General features: G+C 45.1%; 1 protein-coding gene and 1 pseudogene across 1 annotated transcript; both read left to right on the forward strand.

The window, feature by feature from the left end:
- Nucleotides 1–427: 427 nt before the first annotated feature.
- LOC123129351 (receptor-like protein EIX2) lies at nucleotides 428–24,330 on the forward strand (annotated as a pseudogene).
- LOC123131755 (receptor-like protein EIX2) lies at nucleotides 19,933–24,330 on the forward strand. The gene has a single exon (XM_044551432.1). It carries the CDS (start codon nucleotides 21,138–21,140, stop codon nucleotides 24,072–24,074), a length of 2,937 nt encoding a protein of 978 aa, XP_044407367.1. The 5' UTR covers nucleotides 19,933–21,137; the 3' UTR covers nucleotides 24,075–24,330.
- Nucleotides 24,331–24,707: the final 377 nt, after the last annotated feature.

Raw genomic sequence — 24,707 nt, forward strand, 5'->3', positions numbered from 1 at the left:
GCCTCTGCTTTATAGTAGTATAAATCAGCATATTTTCTTCGCAAGTGCTGTTGTGCATCCTTCTGAGCTTATGTTTATTGGGTTTGGGGGGTAAATTTTAGCCACGTAAGCTGAAGATCGAAGTGTCATGTTTAATTTGTTATACATGTATGGTTTCTGTTAATTTGAGCTGACCCACATCTAGCACAGGTTCCTTCACTTGCATTATTGCATAAGCGCATATGTTATTGCATATGTGCAGGGAAAATGTGAGTTAAGATACTGCTTGTATCTTGTAGATATTCGCTCTGTTAGTTTCTTTAATTCAGTCCTGGAAATAATTTATCTCTTTAAGTCCAAGAAACTTGTGCATATTGTGCGAGTTGGGGTCCATGATTAGAGGTGGGATCCAATATTGTGCTACAGCTATCTTACTATGCGAGTCAGTATGCAGAACCTGAAAAATATTCTGGAAGCTTTGTTGGTTGATAATGATGCGTCTGCTTCTGAAGCAAGGGACGTCAGGAAATCTGATCTGGAAAAGGTACACTGCTGGTCTCTCCCGGTTCCAACGCGAGCGATTTTTTTTTTTAGTTTTCGTGTCTCCTTTTGTGAACTTACTTCTCTGGTAATGTCAGTTACCAAATTTCTTCCTGAAGTTTAATCCTCCTTGTGTTCCTCGGACAAAGGCATATGCGTTCCTGCACCATCAGGCCAACTCCAACGGGCACCACCAAACGGTCCGCGGTTGTCTGTTTGAACCAAAACGGACAAAGCAGCCGTCCAATGACGCGGCCGCATCCGTAAATTTTGTCTGTTTGGCGTCTGGCCCGCCTCATTTCCAGTGCAAACATGCACTCGGTTTGCGTCCACACAGACGCTGAACGGACGGGCACGCGCTTGCGGGTTGTCCGCCTCGGAGACGCGTGGCGGCCGCCCAACTACCTTCACTGCTCAAACTAAATGCGCACGCGCGACAGGCCCCGATTGTCAGCCACACATCCTGCGGTTGTCGTCCTTAAATTGGAAGCCGTGGATTGGCTCGTTTCACTTCCCGGACCGCCTGCCTTCTCGAGCATCGACAAGAGCGAACCCTAGGCAGCGCCGCCGCACCCCTACTCACCAACCTCCCCGCCGGCGCCATGGGCTGACATTGGATCGAGGGGAAGCACGACCACGAGGCCGGCTCCTCCTCTGGCCGCCGCAGCCTGCAACACCTGCTCCGCCCGCTTTCCTGATCGCGCCGCCGGTGGCCGGGCATCGGGATCGGCCGTACATCCACGTCGACGTCTACCAGCGCTACTGGGAGACGGCGACGCCATTGCCATGGGGAGATGTCCACTTGCCAAAGAACTGGCATCACTCCGCCGACCAGGTGCCCATCCCTCTGGTGCCCGTCAGCGGCCGCACCCGCCGCCTGGAGATCAACCGACGCCTCTCCCACCTGCCACCGGATCTGCTGGACGACCCCAGGTACGCCGTAGGTTCGCCGTTGTGGGACACGTGGTTCCGTGGCGAGCACGACCTGCGGTGGCAATCCTTTTTTGCTGGTCTTCCTCTGAGCCCGCGGCGATTCGTTCTCCTCGTACTGGTAGCCCTCCCAAAATGCGGGGTCGTAGGCGTGTGCGCGGCATCACGCCCACGCCTTCTCCTTCTCCGTTACCATCCCCGCCACCGCAGCCGCCCATGACCGAGGAGGAGGCCAGGCTCGTGAGGCGTGTCATGGAGGACTCCATGAACATGCACGACGAGCGAGAGGGACTGGAAACCGCGCTGGCCCTCTTTGCGGCCGGCGACGTGGGCATCCCGGAGCTGGACCTCGCCATCAAGGAGGAGGTGCAGGGGAGGTCCAGGAGGAGCCGCCCGTTGCCGCGTGGTACCCTCGCCTGGTGGGCCAGCGGTGGAGCTGGGAGTGCAAAGCGCCGGAGATGGCCATCGCGGTGGGTGGCGGCCCATGGGCAGCCATGCCCCGGTCACCAGAGCAGGAGCCGCAGGTGCCGCCGTCGCATTTGGTCTACCAGGGGCCGCCTGCCCACCTTTGGCAGCCACCTGCGTACGTCGACCTCACCAGCGATAACGACGCGTTGAAGGGAGTTTCTTGGAGACGACGGTGGCCTCACCGGTGACGGCGGCGGCCATTTTTATCTAGTTTTTTAAAGTCTTTTATTAATTTTAGTTTAGTTATGAACTACGGTGAACGTGGGTACTGCGGCCATGTGGCCTTTTAATGTCTATATTTATGGTTTCATATTATTTGCAAGTATATTTGGGTTTTCTTTTGGGCACAAATGCAAGTCCAAAACACGTGGACGTTTTGGGGTTGCCGTGCCGGATAGGCGCATCGCTGGGTTGCAGGACCGCAAACGGACGGTCGTATCCGTTTTCCTACCTCAAACGGGCGAAAAGCGGATGAACCGGACGTTCGTTTGAAATCGCGCGTTGGAGTTGGGCTCAGTCTGCCCAACATGCAGCCGGCTTGGTGCAGTCTCCACCTTTTCCTCTCCAGCTTTTCAGCTCGTTAATGGAGCAAACTGGAAAAGGGGAAATAGTATGTCATGGTGTTCTGCTTGTCTTTGTCAGATAACCAGGGAAGAGTTGGCAAGAAATCATTCACAGAAGAGAGTCAGCACGGGAAGACTAGTCTTCTCGCGAGAGCCCGCGAAAAACAGATCGCTCCGGCGATGTGCCCCGCGCGCGTCACCGGAGGTAAACCAGTCGCTGCCGCCGGGATCCACCTCCTCTTCTCTCCCCTCCCTCGTTGCCGCCAGAATGCGCAGCCAGGCGAAGCCCAGTCGGCGCCGGCGACAGTGGGATGGTCTCGTCTCCTCGCGCGGGACCTCTGGCGCGGGCCGAGGCGGACGGGCCTGGATGCAGCGCCCATGGCGCGCCGGAGCTCGTCAGCAACGGCAGCATGATGGCGGCGTGTCACACGTCGAGGTGGTGTACTGCTGGGCGGTCGGAGTAGTCGGACAGTGGACGCGCCGATCTGGCTGCTCGAGGCTGCTCGAGCGAAGTGCGCTGAGGGCGGCGTGGGTCGCGGGCGGCCGGCTCCGCCGTGGCCGTTGGCTGGTGGAGTTAGTGGCGCGATAGTGGTGGTTTGGCCCTATCGCTCTTCTTCTGCAAGTCCTCTTTCTATCGGAGGTTGACCTCTTGTATCTGGCTGCTGACGAGTTCCGATCTTTCCGTCGAAGATTCATACAGATTGGCATATGTTGTCGTTGAATATCTAGATTGAAAAAGTTTTGGTCGTGCGCGCTCATATTATCAGTCAGCACAGCCCCAAAAGGGCGGGTGAAGCTTCACTTTTTACCAGTGTCATAGGACATGTCTAAGTTAAGATTTCTAAGACACTGATAGAGGTGGAGAAAGTCATGGCGGTTGCGATTGAAGGTCTTGAAGCTTTGGTGGAAGGATGTATTGGATGCGATGAAAACTGTGTGCTAGATGTCTGGTGACTTGCATCATCAGCCTCGGCAAGTGGGGGCGACAACACTCGAGGACTATATTTTTTGGTGGTGCTCCTCAAATGCCGAGTCTCGATTCCCATCATGAAAATTCAAGGTCTGTCTTTTATTGGTTGTACTTGGTATTGATCTTGTTGAAAGCATTGTTTTTTTTGTGAATTCGGGCTTTCTTCAGGGTGAAAATCTAAGATCTTCGATCGGGCAATCTGGGTGTTGTGCATTGTATTCTTCTTGAAGGCGTTGTTTTGGAACCTCTTTTGTAATCTGGATGTTGCCTTCGGTGGTGATTAGAATACTGCTGATGCTAGTGATTGATCACCGACAGTGGCGATTCTACTAGGTGGCTTCAATATGCTTAAGCCTACACTCCACAAATCTTATTTCAGCTAACAATTTTGCTAAGTCTCAGTTAACTGAGTCTTCGTCATGTCTCAGTAGATGCTATATTCCTTTGATCCTCCAAGAAGATTCGTATACAAATTTTCTTTTCAGTTTTGTTTTCTTCTTATAGCACTACCTCCGTCCTGGTTTATAAGTCCTATTTGTATTTTGTGCCAAATTTTGACTAGAGATTTAACTAATAAAATATTAATGCATGTACCAAATATTATATCGCTGGATTTGTATTTGAACATTGTTTCCAATTATATTATGTTTTATGGCATGCATAACATTTTGATAGTTAAATTTAAAGTCAAATTTTAACACAGAATACAAAGAGGTCAAATAAACCAGGACGGTGGAAGTATATCACTTGACCGAGACTTAGGCAGTCGACTAAGACCTCACCTCACCCTTCAGCTAAACATATTACTTGACAATTATACTGAGGTGTTTAACATGTAAATTGTAATGCATTTGCTAATTACACTTAGAAACTTGATGTTTTGAGCATATCCTTCATTTCCCTAGATTCGTCAATCACCGGGATGAAGTGTTTTTTCTTCTGTTTTTTGGCTGTGTATATTTGTATGTCTTTGAGACATTTTGTTGATACAGATGACATGTGTAATTAATATCTTTGTGATATTAATACATTACCGAAAAACGGTGAACACAGAAAACCGGCATTACTCAAAACAGAAAAATTAGCATGTAAAGCACACTGTTCCAAAATTCTGATCAGTTCAGTACTAAGTAAGCAATCACATAATAACTACCACGTCACTTGAAATGCAAATCGTGTTCAGGACTGCATGGTGATTTTTATGAAGATGACAGAATGATAACACCCACAAAGCACATGATAGAAGCAGTGTCTATCCAAATTGTACACATGATGTCAGTCCCTGTACCACCCAACTATCATTTTAACTACAAGCTTTGGATCTTCAGTTGGATAAATCACAAGGATTTGGTTTTAATTAGATTTAAAAACTTTGGACCTTCAGACAACAAAATGTACCAGCAATCGAATGTACCTTCTGCCCACGACCTGGGCGTCGAGGTTGGGGGTGGCGGCGACCTGGGCATCGGGATTGATGCTGCCCGTGATCTTGGAGTCGGGCTAGGGGCTAGCGGCGATCTGGCCATCACGTCCTACTGCAGTAAAGAGTAACAGGTTTTCAAAATTGTAACAAGCATCTGCAAAAGAAGTGCAACTATATGTAGAATAGTAGAACAAGCATCTGCATTGGGTTATGAATTATGATAAAATTAAGGACCACATCCATTGATCAGATGGAGCAAGACCTCCTCAATGCTAGCATCAGGACAAGCTAGCACTTTTTTAAGCCACTGAATATTTGTTACGTATAAACAAAAAGCTGGCCAATAATTCTGGCATACACTTAAGAAGTAAGCACCCTGGTGAATATTCAGACCGATGTGCAAAGATTCTTATAGTATAATTGCGAGAGAATCATATTTTCCAACTCAAGCATAGCCCCTACATGTGGACTACATGATACTCATCTGTTTGTTTATCAGCATTTCTAGCTTTACATCACCTTCCCCATCACATCAACCACTACAAGAATTTGGCAAAACTTTAGCCCTAAGAAGTTGCCTAAGAATTTGGCAAGAATCTGAATCCTTTGGCTAACAAGTTGAACAAAAAAGAGAAAGAATGGATGGAGGGGGAGAGGACGTTGGAGGAGAGTTTATACCTGTAGAGGCGGATCTCAGGTCGGCGGGTGAGGGAGTCCTGGATTAGGGGGTGTCCGGATGGCCGGACTATAGCCTTTGGCCGGACTCCTGGACTATGAAGATACAAGATTGAAGACTTCGTCCCATGTCCGGATGGGACTTTCCTTGGCGTGGAAGGCAAGCTTGGCGATACGGATACATAGATCTCCTACCATTGTAACCAACTTTGTGTAACCCTAACCCTCTTCGGTGCCTATATAAACCGGAGGGTTTTAGTCCGTAGGACGAACAACAATCATACCATAGGCTAGCTTCCAGGGTTTTGCCTCTTTGATCTCGTGGTAGATCTACTCTTGTACTACCCATATCATCAATATTAATCAAGCAGGAGTAGGGTTTTACCTCCATCGAGAGGGACCGAACCTGGGTAAAAACATCGTGTCCCTTGTCTCCTGTTACCATCCACCTAGACGCACAGTTCGGGACCCCCTACCCGAGATCCGCCGGTTTTGACACCGACATTGGTGCTTTCATTGAGAGTTCCTCTGTGCCGTCGCCATCAGGAAGGATGCCTGATGTCTACTACACAACCTTCTTCTTGTAGACGTTGTTGGGCCTGCAAGTGCACAGGTTTGTAGGACAGTAGCAAATTTCCCTCAAGTGGATGACCTAAGGTTTATCAATCCGTGGGAGGCGTAGGATGAAGATGGTCTCTCTCAAGCAACCCTGCAACCAAATAACAAAGAGTCTCTTGTGTCCCCAACATACCCAATACAATGGTAAATTGTATAGGTGCACTAGTTCGGCGAAGAGATGGTGATACAAGTGCAAAATAGATAGTAGATAAAGGTTTTTGTAATCTAAAATAATAAAAATAGCAAGGTAGAGAGCAGTAAAAGTGAGCGTAAACGGTATTGCAATGGTAGGAAACAAGGCCTAGGGTTCATACTTTCACTAGTGTAAGTTCTCTCAACAATAATAACATAGATAGAACATATGATAAGCCCTCAACATGCAACAAAGAGTCACTCCAAAGACACTAATAGCGGAGAACAAACGTAGAGATTATGGTCGGGTACGAAACCACCACAAAGCTATTCTTTCGGATCAATCTATAAAAGAGTTCGTACTGGAATAACACCTTAAGATACAAATCAACCAAAACCCTAATTTCACCTAGATACTCCATTGTCACCTCAGGTATCCGTGGGCATGATTATACGATATGCATCACACAATCTCAGATTCATCCAACCAACATAAAAGTACTTCAAAGAGTGCCCCAAAGTTTCTACCGGAGAGTCAAGAACGTGTGCCAACCCCTATGCATAGGTTCCCAATGTCACGAAACCCGCAAGTTGATCACCAAGACATACATCAAGTGTTCTCATAAAAGACTCAATCCGATAAGATAACTTCAAAGGGGAAACTCAATTCATCACAAGAGAGTAGAGGGGGAGAAACATCATAAGATCCAACTACAATAGCAAAGCTCGGGATACATCAAGATCGTGCCATAGAGGAACACGAGAGAGAGAGAGAGAGAGATCAAACACATAGCTACTGGTACATACCCTCAGCCCCGAGGGTGAACTACTCCCTCCTCGTCATGGAGAGCACCGGGATGATGAAGATGGCCACCGGAGATGGATCCCCCCTCCGGCAGGGTGCCGGAAAGGGGTCCCGATTGGTTTTTGGTGGTTCTGGAGGCTTGCGGCGGCGGAACTCTCAATCTAATCTTATGTTCTGGAAGTTTTAGGGTACGACGGTATATATGGGTGAAAGGAGAACGTCGGTGGAGCTACGGGGGCCTCACGAGGCAGGGGGCGCGCCCAGGGGGGAGGGGCGCGCCCCCCACCCTCGTGACCAGCCCGAGGATCCCCTGACGTGCACTCCAAGCCCATCTGGTTGGTTTCCTTCCAAAATTAACTTCTCCAGTTGATTTCGTTCCGTTTTGACTCCGTCTGATATTCCTTTTCCTCGAAACACTGAAATAGGTATAAAACAACAAATCTGGGCTGGGCCTCCGGTTAATAGGTTAGTCCCAAAAGTAATATAAAAGTGGATAATAAAGCCCAATATTGCCTAAAATAGTAGATAGAGTAGCATGGAGCAATCAAAAATTATAGATACGTTGGAGACGTATCAAGCATCCCCAAGCTTAATTCCTGCTCGTCCTCGAGTAGGTAAATGATAAAAAAGAATTTTTGATGCGGAGTGATACTTTGGAATAATTTCAATGTAATTCTTCTTACTTGTGATATCAATATTCAGATCCGAAAGATTCAAGACAAAAGTTCATATTGACATAAAAATAATAATACTTCAAGCATACTAATCAAAGTAATCATGTCTTCTCAAAATAACATGGCCAAAGAAAGTTCATCCCTACAAAATCATATGGTTAGGCTATGCTTCATTTTCGTCACACAAAGATGTTCCCAACTTCTATACCCCCGATGACAAGCCAAGCAATTGTTTCATACTTTTTGACGCGCTTCAGCTTTTTCAACCCTCACGCAATACATGAGCGCAAGCCATGGATATAGCACTATAGGTGGAATAGAATATAATGATGGAGGTTATGTGGAGAAGACAAAAAAGGAGAAAGTCTCACATCAACGCGGCTAATCAACGGGCTATGGAGATGCCCATCAATTGATGTCAATGCGAGGAGTAGGGATTGCCATGCAATGGATGCACTAGAGCTATAAGTATATGAAAGCTCTACAAAAGAAAACTAGTGGGTGTGCATCCAACTTGCTTACTCATGTAGACCTAGGGCATTTGAGGAAGCCCATCGTAGGAATATACAAGCCAAGTTCTATAATGAAAAATTCCCACCAGTATATGAAAGTGACAAAATGAGAGACTCTCTATCATGAAGATCTTAGTGCTACTTTGAAGCACAATATACGAGACTCACTACATGAAGAACAAGGTGCTACTTTGAAGCGCAAGTGTGGTAAAAGGATAGTAGCATTGTCCCTTCTCTCTTTTTCTCTCATTTTTTGGGCCTTTCTTTTTTTTGGCCTTTCTCTTTTTTTCGTCCGGAGTCTCATCCCGACTTATGGGGGAATCATAGTCTCCATCATCCTTTCCTCACTTGGGACAATGCTCTAATAATGATGATCATCACACTTTTATTTTTCTTACAACTCAACAATTACAACTCGAAACTCAGAACAAAATATGACTCTATATGAATGCCTCCGGCGGTGTACCGGGATGGTGCAATGAATCAAGAGTGACATGTATGGAAAATAATGCATGGTGGCTTTGCCACAAATACGATGTCAACTACATGATCATGCAATGGCAATATGACAAAAGTAATGTATGTCATAATAATGATGATGGAAGTTGCATGGCAATATATCTCGGAATGGCTATGGAAATGCCATGATAGGTAGGTATGGTGGCTGTTTTGAGGAAGATATAAGGAGGTTTATGTGTGATAGAGCGTATCGTATCACGGGGTTTGGATGCACCGGCGAAGTTTGCACCAACTCTCAAGGTGAGAAAGGGCAATGCACGGTACCGAAGAGGCTAGCAAATGTGGAAAGGTAAAAGTGCGTATAATCCATGGACTCACATTAGTCATAAAGAACTCATATATTTATTGCAAAAGTTTATTAGCCCTCGAAGCAAAGTACTACTACGCATGCTCCTAGGGGGATAGATTGGTAGGAAAAGACCATCGCTCGTCCCCGACCGCCACTCATAAGGATGCACAAGCCAGGTACACTTCATGTTTCAAATTTGTTACACAACTTTACCCATACGTGCATGCTACGGGACTTGCAAACTTCAACACAAATATTTCTCAAATTCACAATTATCAACTAGCACGACTTTGATATTATTACCTCCATATCTCAAAACAATTATCAAGCATTAAATTTATCTTAGTATTCAATTCACTCAAAAGAAAGTTTCACATATCTTGAACACTAAGTATATTAACATTAAGCAAATTACCATGCTATTAACGACTCTCAAAATAATATACGTGAAGCATGAGAGATCAAGTTTCTTTAAAACAAATCCACCACCGTGCTCTAAAAGATCTAAGTGAAGCACTAGAGCAAATATTATCATGCTCAAAAGATATAAGTGAAGCACATAGAGTATTCTAACAAATTCAAATTTATGTATGGCTCTCTCATTTAATAATTTCAGATCTTGATACTTTATTCAAACAGCAAGCAAAGCTAAAGAAAATGACATGACGCTCCAAGCAAAACACATATCATGTGGTGAATAAAAATATAGCTCCAAGTAAATTTACCGATGAACGAAGACGAAGGAGGGGATGCCTTCCGGGGCATCCCCAAGCTTAGGCTCTTGGTTATCCTTGAATATTACCTTAGGGTGCCTTGGGCATCCCCAAGCTTAGGCTCTTGCCACTCCTTATTCCGTAGTCCATCGAATCTTTACCCAAAACTTGAAAACTTCACAACACAAAACTTAATAGAAAACTTCAGAAACATCATAAGATCCAACTACAATAGCAAAGCTCGGGATACATCAAGATCGTGCCATAGAGGAACACGAGAGAGAGAGAGAGAGAGAGAGAGAGAGAGAGAGAGAGATCAAACACATAGCTACTGGTACATACCCTCAGCCCCGAGGGTGAACTACTCCCTCCTCGTCATGGAGAGCGCCGGGATGATGAAGATGGCCACCGGAGATGGATCCCCCCTCCGGCAGGGTGCCGGAAAGGGGTCCCGATTGGTTTTTGGTGGTTCTGGAGGCTTGCGGCGGCGGAACTCTCGATCTAATCTTCTATTCTGGAAGTTTTAGGGTACGACGGTATATATGGGTGAAAGGAGAACGTCGGTGGAGCTACAGGGGCCCCACGAGGCAGGGGGCGCGCCCCCCACCCTCGTGAGCAGCCCGAGGATCCCCTGACATGCACTCCAAGCCCATCTGGTTGGTTTCCTTCCAAAATTAACTTCTCCAGTTGATTTCGTTCCGTTTTGACAGGGCTGGGCCTCCGGTTAATAGGTTAGTCCCAAAAGTAATATAATAGTGGATAATAAAGCCCAATATTGCCTAAAACAGTAGATAAAGTAGCATGGAGCAATCAAAAATTATAGATACGTTGGAGACGTATCAATGCCTCATCCCGTCTTTAAAGATGGCACTGTTGCTAAAGAAGCTTTGGCCATCGGCCAAACTCTCCGGCTAGGCGGTTTTCTTATGACCGCCTGTTCAGCCGCCGCGCCGACGATGACTTCTCGGGTCATCGAAAGCAATCTTCACGTCAACTCGGAACTCGCCGAGCAGTTAGATCCGATGGAGCTCTCTTTTTTAAACGAGCTCTTGGATCGCATCGCCGCCCTGGGAGTCGCTACAGACTACGATCAGATTGGGCCTAATCCCGATCTAAGAGAGATCAACTCTTCCCAGGTTACCCACCACGTTGCTGTGGTAGAGGAACAATACGGCGACCCTTCTTCTATATTAAGGACTAACTATGTCCGGATTCCTGATCCCTCCATGCCGGATCCCCGCGGAGGGGAGGGCGTCACTCAAGCCCTGAACCTAAAGTCAGGCAGCGGGCTAGATTCATTGGACAACGTCCAAGAACCCAAGCTTCCAAGTTCGGAAACTTCTTGGCCCCTGAGTCTTAAGTTGGACGGGGTTCCGAGTTTAGTTCCCCCCGCCCACCCAAACATAAGCGATCTATCCCAAATTCGGCAAGAGCCCGCAGAAACAGTGCACCATTACTGGGCCAGATTCCTCCTGGTCAGGAACCGGATAAAGGACTACCGCGAAGAGGACGCAATTTCATTCTTCTGCAATAATTGCACGGATGAGGGAATCCTCAACACCGTAAGTCGTCGTGAAATTACACGCTTCGCTGACTTGGCGTCCATAGTACAAAAGTACTGTGCGATGGAAAGTGCCTGGAAAACCGAAATCAAATTTTGGGATAATCCGGCCTTGAATACAAGCCCGGTCCGAAATAAAAGGGTGCATCATCGTCAGGCACCTGGGTTAAATACCAAAAAGCAAAAACCCTCTACAGGGCATGGAACCGTACTGGAAGGATGGCTTAATGGACCTTGTAAGATTCATAGTACAGAGGGTGCCACACCAACTCACAGCCTTAGAGCATGTTGGATAATCCGACAGGTGGCCAAAATTGGCGAAGATCTTCTGATTCCAGAAGCCGCAGAAAGCCACCCCAGGGACACCAGTACGGTATTAACAGTCTTCGAGACTTTCGCATCAAATAACATGCGAAAAAGAACACTCCACAGCCTTGCCGAAGTCTACCAAGTAGCAAGAATAAACCCATGGAGTGGCACAGCCATTACTTTTAATGCCAGTGATGAACCTAAATTCCGAATAGCCCGAGCACCAGCCGCATTGGTCCTCAGTCCAATAGTGGACGGCTTTCTCCTTACTAAGGTACTCATGGATGGCAGCAGCGGATTGAACCTCATTTATGAGGAAACCCTTCAAAAAATAGAAATAAACTGGAACCGCATTGAGCAATGCAGCACAACCTTTAGAGGAATAATTCCCAGTCGGGAAGCGCGCTGCACAGGAAAAATCACACTAGATGTGGTGTTCGGCACGCTGGATAATTACAGGTCCGAAGAGGACACGTTCCAAGTGGCCCCGTTCAGTAGCGGATACCACACTCTGCTAGGGCGGGAAGCGTTTACAATCTTCCAAGCAATACCCCATTACGGGTAAATGAAGCTCAAGATGCCCGGGCCTAACGGAATCATCACTCTCGCTAGTGATCCGGACATAGCACTCCGCGCCGAAAACAAGACAGCTGCACTGGCCCTCGAGGCGCTATCCGAAGCCCTAGCGGCTGAGAAACTGACTGCGCTGCGCTCCACGGTGAATAGGGACGATGTGATACTCGACAAAAGATCCAAGTCCACCTCCTTTAAACCGGCGGACGAAATAGTCAAATTCCAGGTCCATCCAACGGACCCCAATAAAACAGCTTCCATCGGGAGACAGTTAAACCCTGATGTAGACGCCGCACTGCGAGAGTTCCTACGTGAGAACTGGGACATTTTCGCCTGGCACCCTTCAGACATGCCAGGAATCCCACCAGGCTGGCCGAACACAGCTTAAATATCCTAAAAGGATTCAAGCCAGTCAAACAGGCTCTTCGGCGTTTTTCCGAACCTAAGAGACAGGCCATGGGAGAGGAACTAGCCAAGCTATTGGAGGCCGGATTCATCAGAGATATAAAACATCCGGACTGGCTAGCAAATCTAGTGACGGTACCAAAGAAGGACAAATCCTGGCGCCTGTGCGTTGATTTTAAAGACCTTAACAAGGCCTGCCCAAAGGATCCCTTCCCCCTCCCCCGCATCGATCAAATTATCGGCGCTACCGCAGGACACGATTCATTGTGTTTCCTCGACGCATACTCCGGCTACCATCAAATCAAGATGGCAGAGTCAGACCAAGCCGCAATGGCATTCATCACACCATACGGCCCATTCTGCTTCAACACAATGCCCTTCGGGCTCAAGAACGCCGGCGCAACATATCAGCGCATGATTCAGACATGTCTGGCAAACCAGATCGGCAAAACGGTGGAGGCATACGTAGATGATATGGTCGTCAAAACCAAGCATGTCGAAACTCTAGTAGATGACTTGAGGCTCACATTCAACAACCTCCGTACATATGACATCAAGCTTAACCTGGAAAAATGCGTTTTCGGCGTACCAGCCGGAAAGCTCCTGGGCTTCATTGTATCCGGTAGAGGAATTGAAGCAAATCCAGCCAAGATCCGAGCTCTGTCACAATTGGACATCCCAAAGGACCTCAAACAAATACAAAAATTGACTGGATGCATGGCAGCTCTGAGCCGCTTTATCTCCCGTTTGGGAGAAAAGGCATTACCCCTTTATCGCCTCCTTCGGCGCACCGAACACTTCGAGTGGGCGGATGCTGCCACGGCCGGACTCGAAGAAATAAAAGCCATATTGGAAACAAACCCGGTCCTGGCCGCGCCCAACCTGGGCGAACCAATGCTATTATATATCGCGGCAACTCATCAAGTTGTAAGCGCGGAGCTCGTTGTCGAACGAGAAACGGACGGACACAAGTTGCCCCTTCAGAAACCAGTTTATTACGTGTCTACTGTCCTAACTCCATGCAAGTCACGGTACCCGCATTATCAAAAGATAGCATACGAGGTGTTCATGGCATCCCAGAAGCTGTGAAACTACTTTCAAGAGTGTTCGATAACAGTAGCCTCCGAAGTACCTCTTAATGACATTATAAACAACCGCGACGCGACGGGCCGGATTGCCAAATGGGCCATTGAGCTCCTCCTGTTCGACATAACCTATAAGCCATGGTGAGCTATTAAGTCGCAAGTTTTGGCCGACTTCGTCGCCGAATGGACTGAAGCCGAACTCCCAAAAGAGTACGCCGCATATTCCAACTGGATTATGCACTTCGACGGCTCCAAGATGTTGGCGGGCCTGGGGGCTGGCGTCGTTCTGACGTCCCCAACCGGCGATACGGTTCAATACGTACTCCAGATAATGTATACGGACTCCAACAACGCAGCCGAATACGAGGCCCTTCTACATGGTCTCCGGATGGCAGTCTGATAACCCACAAGTATAGGGGATCGCAACAGTTTTCGAGGGTAGAGTATTCAACCCAAATTTGTTGATTCGACACAAGGGGAGCCAAAGAATATTCTCAAGTATTAGCAGCTGAGTTGTCAATTCAACCACACCTGGAAACTTAGTATCTGCAGCAAAGTGTTTAGTAGCAAAGTAATATGATAGTGGTGGTAACGGTAACAAAGTAAAGACAGCAAAAGTAATGTTTTGGTATTTTTGTAGTGATTGTAACAGTAGCAACGGAAAAGTAAATAAGCGTAAACCAGTATATGGAAAACTCGTAGGCACCGGATCAATGATGGAGAATGATGTCGGATGTGGTTCATCATGTAACAGTCATAACATAGGGTGGCACAGAACTAGCTCCAGTTCATCAATATAATGTAGGCATGTATTCCGAATATAGTCATACGTGCTTATGGAAAAGAACTTGCATGACATCTTTTGTCCTACCCTCCCGTGGCAGCGGGGTCCTATTGGAAACTAAGGGATATTAAGGCCTCCTTTTAATAGAGAACCGGAACAAAGCATTAGCACATAGTGAATACATGAACTCCTCAAACTATGGTCATCACCGGGAGTGGTCCCGATTATTGTCACTTCGGGGTTGCCGGATCATAACACATAGTAGGTGACTATAGACTTGCAAGATAGGATCTAGAACTCACATATATTCATGAAAACATAATAGGTTCAGATCTGAAATCATGGCACTCGGGCCCTAGTGACAAGCATTAAGCATAGCAAAGTCATAGCAACATCAATCTCAGACATAGTGGATACTAGGGATCAAACCCTAACAAAACTAACTCGATTACATGATAAATCTCATCCAACCCATCACCGTCCAGCAAGCCTACGATGCAATTACTCACGCACGGCGGTGAGCATCATGAAATTGGTGATGGAGGATGGTTGATGATGATGACGGCGACGAATCCCCCTCTCCGGAGCCCCGAACGGACTCCAGATCAGCCCTCCCGAGAAAGATTAGGGCTTGGCGGTGGCTCCGTATCGTAAAACGCGATGAAACTTTCTCTCTGATTTTTTTCTCCTCGAAAGCCAATATATGGAGTTGGAGTTGGCGTCGGAGGGCCACCAGGGGGCCCACGAGGTAGGGGGCGCGCCTAGGGGGGAGGGGCGCGCCCCCACGCTCGTGGACAGGGTGTGGCCCCCCTGGTCTTCATCTTTGGCGAGGATTTTTTATTATTTATTCTAAGATATTCCGTGGAGTTTCAGGTCATTCCGAGAACTTTTGTTTTCTGCACATAAAACAACACCATGGCAATTCTGCTGAAAACAACGTCAGTCCGGGTTAGTTCCATTCAAATCATACAAGTTAGAGTCCAAAACAAGGGCAAAAGTGTTTGGAAAAGTAGATACGACGGAGACGTATCAACTCCCCCGAGCTTAAACCCTTGCTTGTCCTCAAGCAATTCAGTTGACAAACTGAAAGAGAAAAAGAAAAAAATTTACAAACTCTGTTTGCTCTTGTTGTTGTAAACATGAAAAGCCAGCATTCAAGTTTCAGCAATTATTATCAACTAACCATACTCACAATAACACGTAGGTCTCACAATTACTCATATCAATAGCATAATCAGCTAGCGAGCCATAATAATAAAACTCAGATGACAACACTTTCTCAAAATAATCATAACATGATATAACAAAATGGTATCTCGCTAGCCCTTTCTGAGACCGCAAAACATAAATGCAGAGCACCTTTAAAGATCAAGGACTGACTAAACATTGTAATTCATGGTAAAAGAGATCCAGTCAAGTCATACCCAATATAAACCAATCATAATGAATGCAAACGACAGTGTGCTCTCCAGCGGGTGCTTTTTAATAAGAAGGGTGATGACTCAACATAAAAGTAAATAGATAGGCCCTTCGCAGAGGGAAGCAAGGATTTGTAGAGGTGCCAGAGCTCGATTTTTGAAATAGAGATAAATAATATTTTGAGCGGCATACTTTCATTGTCAATGCAACAACTATGAGATGGCCGTATCTTCCATACTACATGCATTATAGGCAGTTCCCAAACAGAATGGTAAAGGTTTATACTCCCCCTCCTCCACAAGCATCAATCCATGCCTTGCTCGAAACAACGAGTGCCTCCAACATTCAACGGGTCCCAGGGGGAGTTTTGTTTAATTATTTTGATTTGCTTTGGTCTTTTTGGATCATGGGACTGGGCATCCCGGTTACCGGCCCTTTCTCGTGAATGAGGAGCGGAGTCCACTCCTCTTGAGAATAACCCACCTAGCAGGGAAGATATAGGCAGCCATAGTTGCACATGAGCTGCTCGAGCATACAAAATAGAATTTGATTTGAAGGTTTGGAGTTTGGCACATACAAATTTACTTGGAACGGCAGGTAGATACCGCATATAGGAAGGTATAGTGGACTCATATGGAACAACTTTGGGGTTTAAGGAGTTTGGATGCACAAGCAGTATTCCCGCTTAGTACAGGTGAAGGCTAGCAAAAGACTGGGAAGCGACCAACTGAGAGAGCGACAACAGTCATAAACATGCATTAAAATTAATTCACACCGAATATAAGCATGAGTAGGATATAATCCACCATGAACATAAATATCATGAAGGCTATGTTGATTTGATTCAACTACATGCGTGAACATGTGCCAAGTCGAGTCGAGTCACTCAATTCATTTAAAGGAGGATACCATCCTATCATACCACATCATAATCATCTCAATAGCATGTTGGCACGCAAGGTTAACCATTATAACTCATAGCTAATCAAGCATGACACAAGCAACTATAATCTCTAAATGTCATTGCAAATATGTTTACTTCATAGTAGCTGAATCAGGAACGATGAATCATCATATTTACAAAAACAAGAGAGGTCAAGTTCATACCAGCTTTTCTCATCCCAATGAGTCCATCATATATCATCATTATTGCCTTTCACTTGCATGACCGAACGGTGTGTATAATAATAAGAGTGCACGTGCATTGGACTAAGCTGGAATCTGCAAGCATTCAACTCAAGAGAGAAGACAAGTAATATGGGCTCTAAGTTAAATAAACAATCATGCATATAAGAGCCACTAAGCAGTTTCAATATAGTCTTCTCGACCCCCAAAGAAAGGAAAAGAAGAAAAAAAAACTATTTACACGGGAAAGCTCCCAACAAGCAAAAGAAGGACGGGGAATATTTTTGGGTTCTCTTTTTAATTCTACTACAAGCTTGGGTTCCTCCTTTCAGTCTAAAATGGATTCATCTTCGGTCCTGTCAGCTAGGGCCTAAATTCCCAATGTGGCTTAGATGGCAAACACAGGTATGGAGTCTTGATATATCAAACACAAGCATAAATGACATGGTACCAGGTTGGTTTTGGATAGCAGCTTCCTCAGCAGAGTTTCTGAACATTCGAAATAATCAGATTACAGGAGTGCTCCCATCAACAATGGAATTTATGAGAGCAACAAATATGGATTGCAGTTCTAACCAGCTTACTGGTCCAATACCCAAACTTCCCATCACTCTGACCGACCTGGATCTCAGTCGGAACAACCTAGTTGGGCCACTACCATTAGACTTTGGAGCTCCAGGGCTTGAAACACTTGTTCTATATAACAACATGATCTCTGGGGCCATTCCATCTTCTTTGTGCAGATTGCGATCATTGTGGTTGTTAGATCTATCAAGTAATAACCTCAATGGATCAATTACCGATTGCCTAGTCAACAAGTCTAGCACAAACATGACAGATCTGACTCTAAGCATCGTTAACCTAAGCTTGAGAAACAACAACCTCTGGTGAATTTCCTTCACTTCTCCAGAAATGTCCACAACTCATCTTTCTTGATCTCGGACATAATCAATTCTCTGGGGCTTTACCAGCATGGATTGGGGAGAAGCTATCATCTTTGTCATTCTTACGACTGAGATCCAATATGTTTTGTGGTCACATTCCAGACGAGCTTACGGAGCTTGTTAATCTTCAATACTTGGACCTTGGCTACAACAATATTTCAGGGAGCATACCGAGATCTATTATTAATTGTACAGGCATGACACAAACAAGAGACAATGATGATCTTCGGGATGCATTCACTTCTGGAGTATATTCTGCTGGCAATGAACTAGTTGACTATACTGAGAATTTAACAGTACTCACAAAAGGTCAAGAGAGATTATATACAGGAGAAATCATATATATGGTGAATCTTGATTTATCCTGTAATAGTCTCATGGGAGAGATCCCTGAAGAAATCAGCGCTCTTGTAGCATTGAAGAGCCTGAACTTATCATGGAACAACTTCAATGGAAAACTCCCTGAGAATATTGGCGCCTTAATGCAGGTGGAGTCACTTGACCTATCGCACAATGATTTGTCCGGTGAAATCCCTTCAAGCTTATCGACTCTCACATCATTGAGTCGCCTGAACCTGTCCTACAACAATCTGAGGGGGGAAATACCGACTGGAAATCAATTGCAAACACTCGAAGACCCGGCCTATATTTATATTGGCAACCCCGGCCTCTGCGGTCCACCTCTCTCTGTAAATTGTTCGTCAATTCCAGGAGAAAACCACGGAGATGCAAGCAATGACTTGGTTTCGTTTTTCCTCGCCATGGGCTCTGGATATGTGATGGGTCTCTGGGTGGTCTTCTGTACCTTGTTGTTCAAGAGGAGATGGAGAGTTTCATGGTACTCGCTCTGTGACAGCCTGTATGATTGGGTTTATGTGCAACTGGCTGTTACCTGGACTTCCGTGAGAGCTAAAATTAATGGGTAGAAGCTTGAGATGAGATGACTATCACTGGTTCTTGGTTTTCTATCATGTAATGCTTTTGAGATTTATCATGAATGTATCAATCAATGTTTAGGTATTGTACTAGAACTAGTCAGTATATGTATTCAAGGCGCATTCCATCGACTGAGATTGGTATGCTGTTTTTCATATTGTACTGGAACCAGCATTGATTCTTGGTTTGATCTAGACATGTAATTTGATATACTCTGGAGATTTATCATGAATGTATCAATCAATATTCCAGTGTATTGTACTGGAACAAGTCATGCACATGTATGTATTCTAGGTCCACTGTATTGGAACTAGCCATGCACATGTATGAATTCTAGTCATGTACATGTTCTTCAGCTCTCTTCGATTATTTGGTTTTGGCCTGACCATTATCGAATTGTCGAACTGTATCCCCCTTGTGGTAATGACCGTTTTAGTTGTCTGCCTCTGCTTTATAGTAGTATAAATCAGCATATTTACTTCCCAAGTGCTGTTGTGCATCCTTCTCTGTGTGTGTTTGTTGGGTTTTGGGAGTACATTTTGGCCACATAAGCTGAAGATTTAAGTGTCATGTTTAGTTTGTTATACATGTATGGTTTCAGTTAATTTAAGCTGACCCACATCTAGCACAGGTTCCTTCACTTGCATTATTGCATAAGCACACATGTTATATATTGCATATGTGCAGGGAAAATGTGAGTTAATAAGAATTAAGATAATGCTTGTATCTTGTAGATATTCGCTCTGTTAATTTCTTTAATTCAGTCCTAGAAATAATTTATTTCATTCAGTCCTAGAAACTAATGCATATTGTGCGAGTTAGGGTCCATGATTAGAGGTGGGATCCAATATTGTGCTACTGCTACGGCTATCTTACTGTGCGTGTCAGTATGCAGAACCTGAAAAATGCTCTGGAAGCTTTGTTGGTAGATAATGATGCATCTGCTTCTGAAGCAAAGGGGGCTCACCAAATCTGATCTAGAAAAGAGAAGTTATCAAGTACGTACACTGCTGGTCTCTCCCGTTTCCAACCCGAGCGAATTTTTTTAAGTTTTCGTGTGTGCTTCTCTGAACTTACATCTTCTCTAGTAATGCCAGTTAGCAGTTACGTACTAAATTTCTTCCTGAAGTTTAATCCTTCTCCTGTTCCACGGACAAAGGCATATGCGTTCATGCAGTCCCCACCTTTTCCTCTCCAGCATTTCAGCTCGTTAATGGCGTTAACTGGAAAAGGGGAAAATAGTATGCCATGGCGTTCTGTTGGTCCTTGTCAGATAGCCATGGAAGAGTTGACAAGGAATCGTTCAGAGAAGAGAGACCGACACCGCACTGCTATGCTCGCATAGCACGGGCACGGATTACAGATCTTCATCCCCACTGACGCAGCTTCTCTTCTCCTCCCTCTCTCTGTTCTCCCAAGCCAAAAACTCTCCTGTTCTGCCTGCTCTGTTCACTCCCACATGCCCGGCGACCTGCGGGGAGCAGGAAAGAGGCGCTGAGTGGCTGCGCGCCGCGGGGAGTTCTTCCAGATTGGGTTCACTACTTTTAGTAACTATAAAAAACATTATAAACATATGTTCTAGTATTAGCAACAGAATTCACTACATATTATCTAAGAATTCTTAGACTTAAAATAGATGGTAGGATCTCTTAGCAACAGATTTCACCAGTTATGATCTAAGAATTCTTAAACTTACATTTATGATTACTACTTTAGTAACTATAGAAAAACATTATAAACATATGTTCTATTTTCATTCCAACAAATTCATGGTCCTTGCCTCCTTGGATAGTAGTACCTGGACCCTCCTCAAGCCAAGTAGTAGTTGTGAAAACCTGCGCTCAGCTCCACTCTCCAGGGCCTTTCGTTCATTAAATTCCTAGCCCGAAAGTCCTTGCTGGTCTGCTATCTCAAATCCCAGAGTATAACAGAGAAAACATCGTGAAATGGACATAATATAATGGCCACCAGCGACCCCCATGCAAATCTATGGTGTTGAAGTTCACACGTAACGCTGGTCTCAGGTACCTGCATATGAGTGACAATCAACCAGAAGAAATGTGGCCCACAGTGTCACTGTAAGCAGTTAAACATTGCAGAAAATTCAACAGCCAGGACACCAACTGTTGGATTACATATACTATATCATTTTGCATACTAATGGACCAAGAAGAACAAGACCATATATGTCCATGGTAAAGTATCCAATGGACACACTTCAGTTCTCCTGCATCCAAATAGCCATAGCCTTGCTCTTGTTCACTCAAGCCAAGAGCACCACAGAGGACACACCTGCGGTGCATCTGAATGACGCGATCCCCAGCTGTGTTGCTAGTGAGAGGTCCGCCCTTCTTGCCTTCAGGGCAGGTCTATCAGACCCTGCCAACCTCCTTTCATCATGGAAGGGTGACGACTGCTGCTGGTGGAAGGGCGTCTATTGCAGCAACACAACCGGCCATGTTGTCGAGCTGGATCTCCAAGGCACTTATTGCAAAACTGCAGATTGGAGTACGCCGGTGCTAGCGGGCAACATAAGCTCCTCGTTGCTTGGTTTAAAACATATACAGTATCTCGATCTCAGCTGCAACAGATTCGACAAGATACAGATACCAGACTTCATCGGTTCTCTCGATAAGTTGAGATATCTCGACCTATCAGACTCAATGTTCATTGGGAAGATACCACCACAGCTTGGTAACCTCTCCAACTTACAATACTTATTTCTTGCGTCCTCACGCTGGAATGTTGGTTATTATTCTTTCTATAATGGCACATACTCCACAGATATCACCTGGTTGTCACAGTTAACTATCCTGGAGTACCTGGATATGACCTTGGTGAACCTCAGTACAATTATTCACTGGCTTCCGGTGGTGAACATGCTTCCTACTCTGAAATTTCTTCGTCTTTTCGCTTGCCAACTTAGAACCTGCCCTGATTCTCTTCAGCTCTCAAATCTGACATCTATTGAAACACTCGACCTTTCGGAAAACGACTTCCATAAGCGTAGCAGGCCCAACTGGTTCTGGGATTTAACTAGCCTCAAGTATCTAGATATCTCGGAAAATGGTTTCTATGGCCCGTTTCCAGACGAGATAGGTAATATGACCGCCATTGTGGAGCTTGATTTCATAGAGAATAACCTTGTGGGCATGATACCTTCCAGTATGAAGAACCTATGTAATTTGGAGAAACTGTCTTCTGCTGGCAACAATATGAACGGGAGTATAACAAAATTATTCCATCGATTACCCAATTGTTCATGGAATAAACTACAAGGTTTGTTTCTAGGGGAGAGTAATCTAACTGGAAGCCTGCCATCTGCACCGGTACAAAGATTAAGCAACCTGAGCCAGCTGTATCTCGCTCACAACAGCCTCACTGGTCACGTGCCACTGTGGATAGGAGAGCTCACAAAACTAAAAAGTTTGGTCCTTATCTCCAACAACCTGGATGGCGTCATCCATGAAGGCCATTTATCACGTCTTGAGAATTTAAAGGAACTTGTATTGTCAGACAATTCCATAGCCATCAGAGTGAGTCCAAAATGGGTTCCTCCTTTTAGTCTGGAATATATTCACCTTCGTTCCTGTCAGCTAGGGCCCAAGTTTCCAACGTGGCTTAGATGGCAAACACATGCAAGTAGTCTTGATATATCAAACACAAGCATAAGTGACATGATACCGGATTGGTTTTGGATATCAGCTTCCTCAGTAAAGTTTCTGAATATCCAAAATAATCAGATCACAGGAGCCCTACCATCAACAATGGAATTTATATCCGGAAAAGAAATGGATTTCAGTTCTAACCAGCTTGGTGGTCCAATACCTAAGCTTCCCATCAATATAACCGGCCTAGATCTCAGTCAAAACAATTTAGTTGGCCCACTACCATTAGACTTTGGAGCACCAAGACTTGAAACACTTCTTCTATATAACAATATGATCTCCGGCGCCATTCCATCTTCTTTTTGCAAGTTGCGATCATTGCAGTTGTTAGATCTATCAGGAAATAATCTCAATGGGTCAATTACTAATTGCCTAGTCAATGAGTCCAACACAAACATGACAGGTCTGAGTATCACTAATCTAAGCTTAAGAAACAACAACCTCTCAGGTGCATTTCCTTTGCTGCTGCAGAAATGTACACGACTCATCTTTCTTGATCTCAGCAATAATCAGTTCTCTGGGACTTTACCAGCATGGATTGGGGAGAAGCTATTGTCTTTGTCATTCTTACGGTTGAGATCCAATATGTTTTATGGTCACATTCCAGTTGAGCTTACAAAGCTTGTTACTCTGCAATATTTGGACCTTGCATACAACAATATATCAGGGAGCATACCGAGATCTATTAGTAATTGCACAGGCATGGCACAAACAAGAGGCAACTCTGATAATCTTCGGTATGCCTTCAATTATATATCTGGGGTTAATGACAATGTACTAGTTGTCTACAGTGAGAATTTCACAGTACTCACGAAAGGTCAAGAGAGACTATATACAGGAGAAATCATATATATGGTGAATCTTGATTTATCTTGTAATAGTATTACCGGAGAGATCCCTGCAGAAATTGGCGCTCTTGTAGCATTGAAGAACCTGAACTTATCATGGAACAACTTCATCAGAAAAATCCCTGGGAATATTGGCGCCTTAATTCAAGTGGAGTCACTTGACCTATCACACAATGATTTGTCTGGTGAAATCCCTTCGAACTTATCAGCTCTCACGTCACTGAGTCGCTTGAACCTATCCTACAACAATCTGAGAGGAAAGATACCAACAGGAAATCAACTGCAAACACTCGAAGACCCAGAATCTATTTATATCGGCAACCCGGGCCTTTGTGGCCCTCCACTATCGTGGAATTGTCCAGAGCCTGAGCTAGTTCCATCTACTCGAGACCGAGAGCACCAGGAAGATGGAAGCAGTGACATGGTTTTGCTTTTGTTTGTCATAGGTTCTGGATATGTGATGGGTCTATGGGTGGTCTTCTGCACCTTCTTGTTCAAGAGAAGATGGAGTGCTGCTTGGTACTTGCTCTGTGATAGCCTGTATGACCGGGTTTATCTGCAAGTGGCTGTTACCTGGGCTTCCTTGAGAGGTAAAATTAATGGATAGAAGCTGAGATGAGATGATCATCAACTGGTTATTGGTTTGCTCTCATGTAATGCTTTTGAGATTTATCATGAATGTATCAATCAATGTTTAGGTATTGTACTAGAACTAGTCAGTATATGTATTCAAGGCGCATTCCATCGACTGAGATTGGTATGCTGTTTTCCGTATTGTACTAGAACCAGCATTGGTTCTTTGTTTGATCTAGACATGTAATTTGATATACTCTGGAGATTTATCATGAATGTATCAATCGATATTCCAGTGTATTGTACTGGAACAAGTCATGCGCATGTATGTATTCTAGGTGCACTGTATTGGAACTAGCCATGCACATGTATGAATTCTAGCCGTGCACATGTTCTTTAGCTCTCTTCGATTAATTGGTTTTGGCCTGACCGTTGTCGAATTGTCGAACTGTATACCCCCCTGTGGTAATGACCGTGTCAGTTGTCTGCCTCTGCTTTATAGTAGTATAAATCAGCATATTTTCTTCGCAAGTGCTGTTGTGCATCCTTCTGAGCTTATGTTTATTGGGTTTGGGGGGTAAATTTTAGCCACGTAAGCTGAAGATCGAAGTGTCATGTTTAATTTGTTATACATGTATGGTTTCTGTTAATTTGAGCTGACCCACAT

The sequence above is a fragment of the Triticum aestivum genome, chromosome 6A (genome assembly GCF_018294505.1).
Source record: "Triticum aestivum cultivar Chinese Spring chromosome 6A, IWGSC CS RefSeq v2.1, whole genome shotgun sequence".
Lineage (NCBI taxonomy): Eukaryota > Viridiplantae > Streptophyta > Magnoliopsida > Poales > Poaceae > Triticum > Triticum aestivum.